This window comes from Marmota monax, unplaced genomic scaffold (genome assembly GCF_021218885.2).
Source record: "Marmota monax isolate L192 unplaced genomic scaffold, Marmota_monax_Labrador192_F-V1.1 WCK01_AAM20220418_F8-fsc00061, whole genome shotgun sequence".
NCBI lineage: Eukaryota > Metazoa > Chordata > Mammalia > Rodentia > Sciuridae > Marmota > Marmota monax.
Window position 1 is genome coordinate 12,603,080 of NW_026695230.1, and position 16,887 is coordinate 12,619,966.

General features: G+C 32.0%; 1 protein-coding gene across 7 annotated transcripts in view; it reads left to right on the forward strand.

The window, feature by feature from the left end:
• Nucleotides 1-16,887, forward strand: part of Btbd10 (BTB domain containing 10) — a 58,567-nt gene that overhangs the window by 31,760 nt on the left and 9,920 nt on the right. For all 7 annotated transcript variants that reach the window (XM_046438030.2, XM_046438033.2, XM_046438032.2 and 4 more), the window contains 4 exons: nucleotides 6,118-6,314; nucleotides 8,393-8,678; nucleotides 11,091-11,193; nucleotides 12,668-12,788. In XM_046438030.2, the coding sequence (XP_046293986.1) occupies nucleotides 6,118-6,314; nucleotides 8,393-8,678; nucleotides 11,091-11,193; nucleotides 12,668-12,788 (707 nt within the window). The remainder of the gene's footprint in view (nucleotides 1-6,117; nucleotides 6,315-8,392; nucleotides 8,679-11,090; nucleotides 11,194-12,667; nucleotides 12,789-16,887) is intronic.

A 16,887-nucleotide genomic window follows, 5' to 3' on the forward strand; every position in this document is an offset into this window, starting at 1 on the left:
TTTGTTTCTTTCTTTCTATTATGGCTTAGATGTGAGGTGTCCTCCAAAAGCTCATGTGTAAAACAATGCAAGAGAATTTAGAGGTAAAATGATTGGAAGAGTCTTAAGGAGAGTCTTAACCTAATAAATAGTTTTAATACACTTGAATGGATTAACTGGGTGATAGGTAGGCAGGTAGGGTATGGCTGGAGGAGGTAGGTCATTGGGGGCATGCCTTACAATTATGTATTTGGGCCCTGGTGTCCAGAGGTTAGTCATTTCTGCTTCCTGATTGTCATGTCCTGAACTGCTTTCCTCTGCCTCACCCTTTCATCATGACGTACTGCTTCAGTTTGGACCCAGAGTTATTGAAGTTAGCAGCCTGTGGACTGAGACCTCTGAAGCCACATGACAAACTTTTCCTCCTCTAATTATTCTTGCTATGTTGTGGTCACAGCATCAAAAAAGCTGACTAAAACACTTTCACTTCAAAGTTTTCTGATTTCCTTTCTGATTTCTTCTTTGTCCCATGAGCTATTTAGATAAAGGTGTTCTTTAATTTCTAAATCTTTAGAAATTTCCCAGATATGTTACTGAATTTTAATTTAATTCTGTTGTAATCAGAGAATACTTGATATACTTGGTATGATTAAAGTTCTTTTAAGTTGAGATATTTTCCCGAAAAGAGTTTTATGTTGGGTAAAGTGTTACATAATTTTCAGTTAGGTCAAGTTAGTTGATAGTATTACTTGGTGTAGTGATTTCTATTTATTTGCTCAATTAAATATTATTAGAGGACTGGGACATATCTCAGTGGTAGGATGCATTCTTATATCAGGTACCAGGCCATGAGTTCAATCTCCAGCACCAGTATCTATCTACCTGTCAGTCAATCAAAAAGGGTGTTCAAAAAAATAAAATAATTTTAAAAGGGGGGTGTTAAAAATTTCTAACCCAAATTGTGGAGTTATCCAGTTCTCATAATTTTATCACTTTTTGTTTCAGATATTTTCAAATTCTCTTATGATTCAGAAAAACATTTGAATTGGTACATGTTCTTAATGAATTAACTTTTTTATTCTTATGAAATACCTTGATAATACCGATCTTTGCTCTGAACTCTATTTTGCTATTGAATGGCTACTTTTGCTCTCTTTGGATTAGTGCTAGCATAGCATACCTTTCATATTGAACCTTTTGGTACCTTTATATTTAAAGTATATTTCCTGTAGGCAGTATATAGTTGGGTCTGGCTTTTTTATCCATTCAGATAATCTCTTAGCTTTTATGGCTTAGACCAGTTATATTTACATGGCTTACTTTGTGTATTATGTGATTATTAACATAGTTTAGTCTGTTATCTTGATAATTGTTTGCTGTTTTTCCCTGTTGTACTCCTCCCTTCCTCTTCCTTCATTGGTATTCCTTTTTTTTCTTTCTTTGTCTTCGTTTGGAATAACTGAATCTTTTAAAAAAGGATTTTATTTTATCTCCATTGTTGGCATGTTAACTGTATTTCTTTGTTTTGTTTTATTACTGGTTGCTTTAGTTTATAGTATACATCTTTAGTCAGTCTGCCTTGGGGTAATATTGTACTATTTGTAGTGTAGTACACAAGGCTTCCAACAGTGTTTTCTATTTCTTTTTTCCCAAACTTTGTTCTCTTGAAATTATATGTATATGCAATAAACTCCACATTATATAGTTACAATTATTGTTTAGACTAATCTTCTAAGATTTAAACAGTAAGGAAAAAGTTTTATTTTCCCACACAATTATTTCCATTGTTCTCCATTCCGGTGTAGATACATATTATTGGATCTACAAATATTTTTATTCTAAGAAAATTTCCTTTTAACTGTTCTTATAGTTCAAGTCTACTCATGATGAATTTGTCTCTTTTAACTGAAAGTCTATATTTCCCTTTTATTTTTGAAAAGGAGTAAAATAATTTGCTCAGTGTAGAAAATTAGGTTGACAGAATATTGTTATTCTTATTTTTTTGTCTTCAAAGTATGGGTGGAATTTGTTGTGCATATTGCTTCTATTGTTGTTAAATTTTCATTTGGGAAAAGTTCAGATATTATTTCTTCTCCCTTTTCTTTTCCCACTTCTGTTCTTTTATGGATTCCATTTAGATCTGTAGGCCACTTGAAGTTGACCCACAGCATACTCATGATCTGTGTATTTACTTTCCTGTTTTCTCTTTGTTTCATTTTGGGTGTTTCCTATTACCTTTCTTTTATAATGTGTGTCTGCCATGAATTCTATTAGGTGTATTTTTCATCTCAGATTTTGTCATTTTTATCACTGGAAGTTTGATATTTGTGTCTTTGAAAAAAATCTTCGATTTCTCTTAACTTTTTGGAAAAATATGGTTATAATGACACTTTCAATGCCTTTATTCCTAATTCTAACATGTCAATTCTGGTTTGATTTCTCTTATCTCTCTTAATTATCGGTTATGTATTCTAGCTTCTTTGCATGACTTCTAATTTTTGTTTGGATACTGTACATTGTGAATTTTACCTTCTTTGGGTGTTTGATATTTCTTATTTTTATAAATATTCTTGAGCTTTGTTTAGTATTCATTTGTTTGGAAGCAGCTGGGTTCTTCTAGTCTTGCTGTTAACTTGAAGGGTGACTGGATCAGTGCTCAGTCTAGGTTTAATTATTTCTCATTTCAGAAGTAAGACTTTACTGATTCTTTCTCTAATTCCTTATAAATTATGAGGTTCTTAAGTCTGACTTGTGGGGACAAGTCCTGGTCCTTCATGAGTGCTGGACATTTTTTCTTCTAATTCTTTATCTTTTCCTGGCCTCTGGTCCTTTTCTCACATGTATGTTCTGACTAGTATTCAAGTCAGTACTCAAGGAGAATTCTGTAGATCTCCAAGGTTTTCCCTCTCTTCTGCTCTCCCCTCTCTAGTATTCTTTTTTGAGAACTCTAGCCACTATTATTTTTTTTTTAATTTTTTAATTTGTTTTAATAAGTTACACATGACAGTACAATGACCTTGACATTCATACATTTGAATCAGATGGGATATAATTTCTCATTTTTCTGAGTGTACAGGTTGCAGAATCACATTGGTCACGCAGTCACCTGTATACACACAGCAGTAATAATGTCTATTCTGCTGTCCTTCCTTTCCCCCCTTCCCTCCCCTCCCATCACTTCTCTCTACCCAATCTAATGTGACACACTTCTTTTTTTTTTTCCTCACGTTATTATACATGTATTTTGTATAACGATGAGGGTCTCCTTCCATCTTCCATGCAATTCCCATTCTCCCTCCCTTTCCCTCCCATCTCTCTTCCCTATCTAGAGGTAATCATCTTCTAATGCTCTTCCTCCCTACTCCATCTTGAGTCACTCCCTTTATATCAGAGAAGACATTCGGCATTTGTTTTTTGGGGGGATTTCTAGCCACCTGTTATTATCTCAACAGCTTAGTTCCATATCTTTAACTCAGAGTTTCCCTGGTTTTGCTTAGCTTTTCTCTCAGTTTATTCTGGAAACTCTAAAGATACTAAGTGTGGATAATTGCTAGTCTTATTTCATTTGCTTTCTTTCAGGGGATTACCACCCTTCATTGCCTGATGTACTGTTTTGCAAATCATTGTTTAATATGTTCTCTCTGTTGGAGTTGTCTCAGACAGAAGAGTAAATATCATCTTGTTGTTCTGTCTTGGCTAGAAGCAGATGTTGGTGATGAACCACTTTTCATTTCCTTACCTGTACTCAATTCACATGTCTCAAACTCTCTTAAATGCAGCCTGAAGCAGAGCTGTCCCGTTTAAACTTGCTTGTCCTCATTTTTCTTTTTCACATATTAATTATTTTGCCTTTAGAGTACTCTCCTGATCTAAAATTATTTTATTAGAGGAGGGCATAATTAGTCTTCTGTGACATCTGGTTTTGAAGGACTAGTTCAGAGTATATTCTATTTGGGAATGAAAACAAAAGATGGAAGTGTATTATGACAACGTTTGCATTCATCTAAGATATAAGCAGTAGAAAGAAGTCAGTATTTCAGCAGAATGCTTAGCAGCATCTTTTAGCTACAAAGATGTCTGGTGGAAGTGCTCTTCAGTTAATTAGTTTACTAGACCTTACTTATTCTGAACATTTAGCCTACATTTGCCCTAGCCATAATTGTCTGTGTATCTTGTCTATTAAATTGTCAGACTCACATTTAGGAAATATGCTTTCTTAGTTGAAAGTGATTAAAACTTAGCAGTTAGAATAATTTGAAGAGTTTTTTTTTTTTTTCAAAATACACTTCACTTCTATTGCCATTGATTTCATTTCTTTTTCATACTTTAGAAAGTGAGCTGGAAATTCCAGTGTTAAACACAAATGTGGCAGAATCTTTTGGTTTGTTCCATTTGAAGAAAAACATTTTTTCCTAGTATTTTTGTTTTCTCTAGAAAGAAAGGAGGAGTAGATTTTTTTTTTCCTTTAGATCTATGAGAGAGAACTCCATAGAGTTGCCTAGAAGTAACCTGCACGGTAAATAAGTCAGCCCTATCTCCTATGCTTGTAATCAGTGTTATAGCAGGATGATAATTGATTTTCATATTACAAACCACTAAAATAATGAAAAATGTTATAGTTCACAAATCAACAAGAGATGACCCTGAAACACTGAAGTATTTAAAAAACTTTCTGAATATATAAGAAGATTAAAGTTTTAACTAGTGTGATTTTGGTGTGGAAGAAATAGTATAATATGGAGGGGGTGCTGGAACGAATCAAAGGCTTAGGTTATAGTGCTATTAGTATTTACTAAATACTGTGTGACCTAAGAAATCTTGCAATTTTGAACTTTATTTTGCTCATCTTTTATAACCAAACAAATTAGCATTTGAGAGGTGATTATATCATGGCAGGTACCTTGCTGGTCTACTCACTACACTTTGATCTTCCTATTAGCATTAGAAAGTGAATAGGATCTACATTTTATAGATGAGGAGCCTAAGTTTTGAGAGTATTAAGTAATACTAAATGTCAAGCAACTATAGAATTAAAGGACAATTTTAATTCTAAGTATTACTCTAAAACCATGAAATTACTTCTGTTTCTTAAATATACCTCAATATTTTAAAACTATCATAATATGACAAATTTCCAAATGACCCTATGTCTGGTTCTTTCATTTTTATTACCCGTATTACATTCTGATTATTAAAATATTATCTGTTTATCAGGGCCTGGTATACCTAGTGACTAACTCAAATCTACAGCCATGACTTTTTCCTTTGAGACCCTAAAGCATTTATTGTCTTTCCTCTAGTAGTTTTATATTTGGGATTTATATGGTACATTTACATTTAGAAGTTGGGGTAACTTTTGAATTGATTAAATTTTACATATTTACATATTACCACTAAACTTAGATTGTAAGCCCCAGAGGAAGCTATTGTTTCTATTGGCATTTACCATAGGATTGTGCCTGTAGTACATATAATTTAACAGATGATTGTGTGAATGAACTCTGATAACTATTTTAGTTAACAGTTTCAGTTTTTGTCTGGTATAGATGTACTTCTGTATAAAGAGGTTTTAAAATTTTAAAAATTCTATGATTTTATATAATTAATATAGTTAAATTTTTCAGAGAAATGCTTTTCAAAACATTTTTATAATCATAGTGTTTGAAAGATATCTCAAAGTGAGTTACTTGAAATTAGTATTTGATGACTTATTTTATTTGACAGGTGGTTACTTTGCCCCACACCTTTGGTTTTTTTTAAAGAGTGTCAGAAGCTGATGCTCTTCATCCCTTTTTCTCACAAACAAATCGAAAGAACGTGAGAATAATATTTAAATTATCTGGGTGACTTACTACTATTATTAGTTCTACTTCTAACTCAAAAGTCAGTTGACCTTTCTAAGTAGTTTTCTCATCTATAAAAAATTGTTTAATTATGTGATCACTACATACAATATTCTGGAGTTTATACATCCTGCAGGTTTGAGGTTAAATTAGATTTCACAATTGGAAAATAGCTTTTGATTTTTGCACTTAAAATATTAATGGCTACTTGTAAATTATATTCTCTTAAGCATTTTCTGCAATTTTTTTTTTTTTTTTTTGCTTTTATGGTCAATTTTCTTTTCTAACTTATCAGTACTCCCTCACGTGTGGCTAAAGGAGGAGTTGACCACACCAAAATGAGTCTGCATGGTGCTAGTGGTGGACATGAAAGATCAAGAGATAGACGAAGGTCAAGTGACAGATCACGAGATTCATCTCATGAAAGAGCAGAGTCTCAGCTCACTCCTTGTATTAGAAATGTTACTTCTCCAACACGGCAGCATCATGTTGGTATGTAAAAATCATCCAATCTTCTTAGCAGTTCTTAAAAACATGTATTTACCTTTTTAAAGTAGCAGTGAAATTGAATTGTGCCTAATACATAAGAGTAAAATTAGCTAGCTGCTTCTATTCATTTGTTTCTATTTTAGCTGAGCTTGATTCTTGCTATGAGAAAATAGCTTATCAGATGTAACTTAAAGGTGAGTTTGTTTTAAGAATCTGGGACAGTCTTATAAAAAGTAATTTGAAAAGGCTTTGAAACTGAGATGTAGATTTTGCAAAAATTCAAGTTAATTTTTATCTTACAAGAAACAGCAGTGGTTTACAATAAAATAGTTGTAAATTATTGACAAGAATATCTGATTAATCATACTAACAAATAAAGGGAAAGAATAATTCTGATGGAGTTATTTTTTTGTGACTTTTGACAGTGTTTCAAATTTAGTAATAAAAATAGAAGATGAAAGGAAAGTGTGAAGTGTTTTACATTCCTAGTAACTAGTTCAGGTCTTTTTCGTCCTTCCCACTCATTACTATAAATGAACATTATTCTTACAGGTAAATACATTGTGTGATTGTAAGGTACCAGTCTGAAGCAGGTGTACTTAACCAACATGAGCTTGCTGGTTTTCATTTTCCCCTAGGGAAGGGACAAATCAAATATTTTGACTATGGGTTGGGGATATAGCCTAGAGAATGGGCTATATCCCCTAGAGAATGGGACCCTAAGTTCATTTCCTAGTACCTGAAGTGGAGAAACATATTTGAGTAGAGCACCAGCTCAGAATGTGCAAGGTCCTAGGTTCTTTCCCCAGCACACATGCAGAAAATACTGTAACTGTATGAAATAGTTTGTGACAGTCTGTTTAAAATCAAATAATTTATGTTGGTGTCTAATTATACGGGAAATTATCAGTATCTAAATGGGTCCTTGGAGACAGACTATTACTTATAAGCTAAAATTAACAAATATAAATATGAATTGACAGTTTGTTGCATGCAGAATTCCATGTATGAGAGCAGGATAGCAGACTATAATAAATTGTTTTATTACTTTAACAAATTTTGCTTTTGGGATGCTTTCAGCATTGTGGAAACAGAAAATAAAAGGGAGGTGTGAGAGTATCTCTAGAGATATAGCAAACCTAATTATATAATCAGCAGTGCTGTACAGAGTGTTCTAAGTAGCCTGAGTCATAGAGGAATTTGGCAAAAGCTGATGAAACTGACGAGATGGAGGTACATTTTTAGGTCACCTTTAAAGTTTAGTGATGTAGCCTCTAAATAGAACTTCTAATAAAATCTTAGTTTTTATTTTCCCTTATATAATATTGGAGCATCTAAAGAAAATTTCCTGAATTTTAGTAATATTTTCTACTAACAATAGATGATATTTATGCATCTTATAAAATTTGTAGTACTGCTTTATTCAACAGAAGTACAAATGAGAAGAAAGCCCTATATCATCAGCTGCTAAGGCCACTTTATTTGATAGACATTGAAAATCGTTCGAAAAAATAAATGCTTCTTCTGTCCTTAGTGAGTTTTTTATATTTTATATGAAATATAAAATATTGTTTTATATTTTTGTTTTGTGACATAAATTGTTGGTTTTAGAGTGCCCTTATTAACACTGAGATTTCAAAGTTTATGCTTTATGTTCTCAGAATAGTGTTATCTCTTTCAGTAATTAGAACAGCTCAAGTTGGTATTCTTATTAATTTTTTACTAACTTTCAGTGTGTGTGCTTATTGACTTGTAAGAATATTGGATCCTTGGCTTTCTATGTATTTTTAAGTGGAGTAATAATATGAAATTTACCTTAATTTTGATATTTTTCTGGGTCAACATTAGTCAGTAATACATACCTTTTAAAGGTCTATAAATAAAGATTTTAGAAAACATTTTGATGGTTTATTTTTACTCCTGTGAAGTAAATGAATGTTTATTATATCCTTTGAAAATGTTATTTGAAATTTTAAAAATGTTATGATTTAAAACAACTTATCAAACACTTTAAAAGATTGTACAGATCTTGAATTTTTTGTAGACAATTGGCATAACTCTGTTTAATTTCTTTATTTCAGAACGAGAAAAAGATCATAGTTCCTCTCGTCCAAGCAGTCCTCGTCCTCAAAAAGCATCCCCAAATGGTTCCATTAGCAGTGCTGGGAATAGCAGCAGAAACAGTAGTCAGTCAAGTTCAGATGGTAGCTGTAAGACATCTGGGGAGATGGTGTTTGTATATGAAAATGCAAAAGAAGGAGCTCGGAATGTAAGGACATCAGAACGAGTGACACTAATAGTGGATAACACTAGATTTGTTGTAGACCCTTCCATTTTTACTGCACAGCCAAATACAATGTTGGGCAGGTTTGTATTTTTGTTCTTTATATTACTAATTATAAAGTACTTTCATAGCCATTATTTTAGTTTTCCATTTAAATTTTACAATAATTCTCTGTTGGAGTGTAGCATTCCCATTTTATGGATGGAAGAACTATAAATTTGGAGGTTGTGACATAAATTGTTGGTTTTAGAGTACCCTTATTAATAGTGAGATTTCAAAGTTTATGCTTTATGTTCTCAGAATAGTGTTATCTCTTTCAGTAATTACAACAGCTTAAATTGGTATTCTTATTAATTTTTTACTAACTTTCAGTGTGTGCTTATTGACTTGTAAGAATATTGGATCCTTGGCTTTCTATGTTTTTTTTTTATTGTCCAAGTTAAAGTAGCCAGAACATGCTAGAGTAAAGCTCGAATTTGGCTTTATTTCTAAAGTTCTTTGTAGTACCAATAGAAATAGTAAACATATTAATTATTAAAGTGAGGATACTAAAAGACTGTTACAGATTAAGACCACGGATTGAATCTAACCAGGTGATTTTAGCAGTGCTTCCTGCACTAAGTTCCCAGATTCAACTACCAAGTAGAGGAGATATCAGCATTTTTTAAAGAAAAAGTCAGCATGAATTGTCAATTTGCTGTAGGTACTTGGCGGGGGATGGTGATGGGGAATTCTATTAAAAAGTATTCTTAGTAGAATGAAGGACTTAATAGTTATCTTCTAATTTGTGCTGGTACAGAATAACAGATTAAAGTTTGTAATTATGGGAACCTTAACCTAAGATATGAACAATATGGACTTCATTTTGGAGATGTCCAAAGTGAGCATCAAATGCTTTTTGAAGTAAAATCAATTATATTGTCAAAAATTAAAATAAAGGGGTATATGAGTGAAATAGAAGTTTACATGTGCTGAAACCATGTATTTTTCTAGTCTACTTATGTGATCTGTTAGTGTCTCAGAATATAGAATAAATGCTGGCATTGTGACATTGTGTACATTTGAGTAGCCAAGTGTTTTCTCTTTATTGACACTAGACTTTATACCCATGAGGAAAAAATACCTTTATGTATTTCTAGTATCGTAGGGAAACACCATTAATGGAAGCTATGAGGAAGATGACGTTATTAATTAAACTTTTATTTTTACATAAAATGTAAAACGGTAAAAAGAGATATTTAAAATTTTGCTTTAGCAGGTTTAAGATTTTAAGTGTTCTTACTGATTTGAAAAGAATAGCTTTCCTGTTTTGTAAAAAGTTCCAGCATTTGAGAAAATTCTATGACATTTGATTCTTGAAAGACTTTTTTTTTTTTTTTTTTTTTTTTTTAAATCAGTGAAAGCTTCTTTTCATGTCAGTTGACTAAAGCATTTCTTTGGGGATGAAAATTAATATTCATGGGAACTGGAAAGCAGTTGTCATTCTTTTGGAAACTTTGAAATAAAAAGCTTTGTTCTCCCTGGATTTCTATGTTACAACAAAAGAGGAAGCCACTTAAATTAGGAAACTATTGAATAAAAACACTTAGGATCAACCATGTTTACATTGGGGATAGTGGTACCATTGAATTCAGAGGTTCGACTTTTCTTTAATCATGATTTTTAAGTTTTCTTAAGAGTACTACATTAAATTTTTCATCGAAAAGGACATATTTTGCAAATTGTCTTTTCTAAATAGATACTGTTAACAGGTGAACAATGTGACTTGAAAAAACATAAATCCATTCTATTTTTCTTTATAAAAACAATATTAAGAGCCTTATACTCATTTAAACTTTCCATTCTCTTCCTCATTTCTCCATTCTTGCCTATCCTAGCATTTGATTGCTTACTTTTCTATTGTAGATGCTAGTCTAAGAATGAGTTGGATCTCTTAAAGAAAGATTGATAAATAACCCAGCTTGCCTTCACATTCACTTTTCCCAGTTTAGCTTGTTGTATGTGCTACATTATAGCATCAGCTTTACAATGAAAACAGCTGTATAAGGAAAAACATTGTTTCTTTTTTCTTTCTGGGGCATAAAAATTACCTTTTCTCATAAAATAATTGTTTGGGGATTTTTCCTCCTGAGAAGGAGTTGGAAAGTTCTTTAGCTTTTGAATTTTATCATGGAATTTTATTTTTACAGGGAATTTTTTTACTATTGATTCCTGTCATTTTGTGTGTGTGTGTGTGTGTGTGTGTGTGTTGCCAAGGATTGAACCCAGAACCTTGTACAAGCACTCTACCACTGAGCTATGTCCCCAGCACCCCACGTCAAAATAGTTTTCATATTACCTTCATGTAAAGTTTGCCAGAATAAATTGCTGATAATAAATTGTTGAATAATTTAATGCTTAAGTTATAATGTTATTTTATTTTTGTTCATGAAATTGATTTTCCTTTTTGAATTAAGTATCCTATTGGCACGCTTTTTAATTATTCACTGTGATAGGATGTTTGGATCTGGCCGAGAACATAACTTTACACGTCCCAATGAGAAGGGAGAGTATGAAGTGGCAGAAGGAATTGGTTCCACTGTATTTCGAGCTATTCTGGTGAGTATTTGTTTTTGTTTTTGTTTTTAATATGTATTGACTTCGTCATAAGACCCCTCCTCAGCAGGTATTTAGATTGGAAATAATGGAAATAAAGTTCTATTTGGATATCTCTTTGAAAAGTATATATTGTTTTTCTTAAATACTACCTAATTCAAGTTTTCTTTAGCACATGAACAGAATGTAAAAAATTTTATGACCATAGGAAGATAAAAATAGGAAGATTTATCTTTTAGGTGTACACAGGCAGTTTTTTAAGTATTCAGTACTGATGTTTCTGGAGTCACACTATTTATTCCCTCTTAAATTAAATATGGCAAGTCAGTTATTTTGCTGAGAATGAGTATGGCATTTGAAATATCATATTTATTGCCCCAAACTAACAATGTGTAAACATACAAATGTATAAAAATTATCTCCAAAATGTATTTGTTAGCATCTTTTGTTTTAAACCTTTTTTTCTTTTTTTATGTTTTAACCTTTGTTTTGAGGAATATTTAAATTTAACATAGAGTCCTACTTATAATTTCAATTTATTGATAAAGATTTGATTTATAAAATGTAACACTTTGTAAAATATAATTTCCTTACATAATTTTGGGGGAAAAGGGAAGGGAGGATCCTGTGATAAAATGCTAACATTCTTGATCAGGTTTTTGGTACTTGGACAAGTACCAGAAGATATTTTGCTTCTATTGACACAGCAACTTTAGAAATTATGTTACTAGTTATTGTGCTTCTGAACCTCAGAAATCTTGAGATAAGTCTTAATTTGGAGGGGAGGTTCATTTTCAGCTCCCTAAACTTACATTTGACCTGCTATAAAGTTGGCATTAAGAATTTTTTTATCACAGCTGTAGAATAACTTATCTGTTCCAGTGCCTAACACCTAACAACTTTTAAAGTAGATTTTGGAGATAATTGGTATTGTTTGTAATAATATGGAAACATCAAAGGATATTATTTAGAAGACTCTAATTGTGCACTTTGTTTTATATACATTAATACTTGGATAAGACCTTGCAGTTCTTAACTAAAACCCCTAAATTTTGTTCAATTTTCTAGTAATTATTTAAGGTAATTTCCTTACTTTTTACAAAGAGTTTAAAATTTTATGATAGTTGTATATAAAAAAAGTAAGTACCAAGAGGAAAATACATATGAACTGGTAAGATATAGTAAAAAGTAGAGATGAATAAGATAATGGTGAGACCTAGGTTCTAATATCTGACAGACATCTGCTATTGGGTAATTGTATGACTAGATAATTTTTACCTAAAAAATGGGTAAAATAAAAAATGAATTGTGTGGTGAACCAAGGTCCCACATGGCTTTAAAAATTCCATAATAAAGAAATACCAGACTCCACTGTTTTTGAAAATGCTACCAACAGCCCACCCTTAACAAGTTTTGGCTATTTTGTGCTCCATATATTTTATTCATTTTTTTTTTTTTTACTTTTTCTTTTTTTCAGGATTACTATAAGACAGGAATAATCCGCTGTCCTGATGGCATATCTATTCCTGAGCTGAGAGAAGCTTGTGATTATCTTTGTATTTCTTTTGAATATAGTACTATTAAATGTAGAGATCTCAGTAAGTATGATGCTTTCTGTGTAAGTGATTTGTAGAATTATTTTAGATTGACATGCAAAGTCTGAAAGTTTGCGGTTTACTTAGTTAGACTTTAAATATTTGTTTAATTGAATTATAAAGCATTTTGGCTTCAAATGAAGATTATTTATGGAAGTCTACAGAGTTCTGGATGATATCTTTGTATAACTTTCCAGAATTTTTTTCAACTTTAATAATTTAATGTTTTTTTAAAATTAACTTTCCTAGATTTCCCCCTTGATAGTTTGGGAGCCTTGGTTTGGTCAAGTGTGATTTGGCTTCGATCCTCAGATCACATTATCTAAGTTTATAATTTTTTGTATTACTATATGAGAAATATCCTGAGTACTATGGAAATTATGAATAATTTGCATAAACAGTACTTGTTACTACAAATCATAGATCGAATCCCTATACTTCAGGTATATGTAATGTTAAAGTAAATTTATCGAGGAACTTCAAACAGTCTCCGAGCAGGGCCTTAGAACTTGGGATCCCAACTCTTGATTGGTGATCATCTCTGTATCACCTGTTGTTACACTGTGCCTGAGAAAAGAGGTGTCATACATTAAAAAAGTTAAAATAGTGTATAGAAGTATCAATTTTTCCTTGGATTTTAAGTGGTCAGAGAAATTTCAGAAGGGGGAAGTCATGGGTTAGAGGGGCTTGGGAAGAGTTCAGAGGAGACAGGAATGAATAGGAATAGTTTAGAGTCAGGAAGTTTATCCAAGAGCTTGAGTTTTTTAAGTAAAGACATAACAAGTGTATTTTGGGAATAACCTAGTTGAAGGAAAACTTTATATTAGGATCAGGAGATGGGGGAGTAAATAGATGAGCCAGATTTTGGAAGGTCTTTAAATACCAAACTAATGCTGTTAACTTTTTTTCTGTATGCAGTTGGGGAGCTATTTAAAAAGCTTTGTGCATGTGGTTTATAGCCTTGTACTAGCCCCATATATACGATTCTCTTTATTTCATTACCTAAGCTCAGCCCTACTTGGCAGGGTGGTATTATTATACCTTCTCAGAGACTCATGTGTCTAAACCTCTATGAAGGATAAACTTTCAAGGCACCTACTTTAAATATTTATATTTATATACTTAAATATGTCCTAAGTATGGTATTATTTTTGCCAAACTTTCTTTAGTCTCCATAAAAATATTGATAGGTAGGATAAAGAAATAGGTCTGTCTCTGAATCCATTTTTCTACAAATGATACTTGAAAATTTAAAGTCAAGTAGTTGGATAGTTGGAGCATACAGTTATAAATTTGAACAAAGTTATTATTTCTTCATGTCTCAAAAAATGGTTTTAGTTGAAACCATGAGCATTATAAGTCCTTAATTTCAAGATTTATGTCTTTTATTATTCATGGGATCATTTTAATTAACCTTCATGATTAGATGTTGAATCTCGGTGACATCTGAATAAAAAATAAGCATTAGAATTTCTTACAGATTGTATGAATTTTAATTATGCAGTCTGTTGGACATAGTTTATTTTATCATCACCATTAAGTATCTTTTATTTGTTATGAAATTAAAGATAGGAATCTTTTTGTAAGCCAGGTGTTGTGGTGCACGCCTATAATCCCACCGGTCAGAGGAAGATCACAAGTTCAAGACCAGCCTCAGAAACTTGGAGAGGCTCTGAGCAAGTTAGCAAGACCCTGTTTAAATAAAAAATAAAACAGGCTGGGGATATGGCTCAGTGGTTAAGTGCCCTTGGGTTCAATCCCTGGTACCCCTGCAAAAAAAAAATTTTTTTTGATTTTTTTAATAAAAAAATATGTATTGTGTTTCTCCTAGACTTATAGCTTTTAAATAATATAGTTGTTTCTAGATCACTCTAACGTGTTACTAAAAATTTAGAGGTCCTCAAAGACCTTATTTTAAAAATAAAACTATAGGACTTGAAGAGATTAGAAGTGGTCTTGTAAAAATGTAAAAGAATACTGCAGATGTAGATCTGAGTGTAAAATTTTTTTCTGCGAATATGTGTCTTTGCTGAATATTTAGGATGGTTCTTTGCACTAAAATATCTAGGCTTGTCTCTTAAGAATTTATACAGGTACTGACTGTTCATTGAATAGAGAGACTTGGGTTTCTTAAGAAGTTACTTAAAATTTTCTTTCTTAGTTCTCTCTTCTTTAAATGGAAACATTTGAATTGACACAGTTGCTGGGAAGATTAAATGAATAGTCCTGAAATACAATATTAAGTAAGAGTTTGTTTTTAAGAAAAAGGACATCAAGAATAGAAAATAAGGAGAAGAAATATTAACAGATTATATTGTACATACTATAATATTTCCACATGGAACTTATTGTGAATGTTAATATTAGTAAATATCCTTTAATAACTTGTTTAATGCTTGTATAGTAATTAGTTATTCATTCTGTGTTTTTATTGAATACTTACTTTACACCAGGTATTAGGTACATAAGAGGCAACAATTAAAAAAAAAATGCCTGCTTATAGTGTAGTATAGAAGACCGACAAATCAATTGACATTAGAGAAAAAATAGGGTGCTAAGTGAGCCCATAGGGGCTGTACCTAACTCAAATAATGGTGATTAGAGAAGCTTGTCGGAGAATAAAGGAGAGGAAGTTTGTTCTAGGCAGAAGAAATGGCATATTTAGAGGCAAGAAAGTTGGTACAGAGAGGAGCTGACTTCTCAGTCTTCTGTCTTAGAACTAACCATAGACCATAGAAAATCTATGGTAATTGGTAGCTTCTGACCGGGCATCAGAGTTCATATTCTCTTTCTAGGCAAGCACTATCATCCAGAAGCTTTGAGAACCAGAGTTGAACTCTATATGAACTTTTTAGGAAAAGTGTTGAAGACGTAGGGCTAAAAGAAATTTAAAAATACCATGTCCTTGGTTGATAAAAAGATGTAAAATGAAATTTAAAGTCTGAATAAGGTACCAATTCAGTAAGCGCAAGAAGAAAGGCATTATTATCATATAGAAGGCAATGGGATTTCAACCAAAGACTAAAACACTGAAGTTACATCCAAGCCCTTTGTGTATGTGTGCATATGCACTCTATCATCACCAAACTACATACCTAGTCCTGTCCGAGCCTATTGCAAAAGGGAGATCAGAAGCAGAGACTGTCTTGAGTCATTGAGATGCAGAGATGGAATTTGCTTATCCTTTCTCTCCTTATCTTGCTCCCTTTCTCTGCAGCCTTCACTCTCTTTTTTTCGTTTGTGGCAATAGACTAGTTTGAATTTGAGAACAGAGCCTGCACCTTTTTGACTTCGTGTTCGTAGTGCCTGGAACATAGTGAGGACTTAATAAACTTATTTGCTGAATTCATAAGGGTTTTATTATCTCTTGCATTTTTTTTTTAGTTGTTAATAGGCTTTATTTATTTATATGCAGTGCCGAGAATAGAACCCAGTGCCTCACACATGCTAGGCAAGCTACCACTGAGCCAAAACCCCAACCCCTCTCTTGCATTTTAAAAAAAAATATTTATTTTTTAGTTGTAGTTGGATACAATACCTTTATTTTATTTATTTTTTTACAGGGTGTTGAGGATTGAACCCAAGGCGTCAAACATGCTAGGCAAGCGCTCTACCGCTAAGCCATTACCCCAGTCCCTCTCTTGCATTTTTCAGAACCCTATTATGGTATCTTTAGTCTTTCCCTTTATCTATATTATAATTGTCAGGCTCAAACATACTCATGTCTATTCTGGATATTTTAAAAATTGTGTTTTCCTTTAGAATTCTCTGAAGTTAATTTTTTAAAGAATTAACATATTTACTGTATTAACTCCTATTCCAAATGATCTCTGTTCATTTATTTATACTTTTAGGTCCTTTTGATAGTTTTATTATTTTCTTCATATAGTTTATGCTGTAATTTTATTAAGTTTATTCTTTGATGTTTTTGTTATATGTAAAATACATTTACATTTTTAAAACACTAACATATATGAAAGTTACTAAATTTCATACATTTGTATTGAGCCACTCAGTTAGTTGCTAATAGTCTTTCAGTTGATCTCATGTATTCTTAGTAATTGACCCTGTCATAAGTAATAGTTTTTTGTTTTTGTCATGT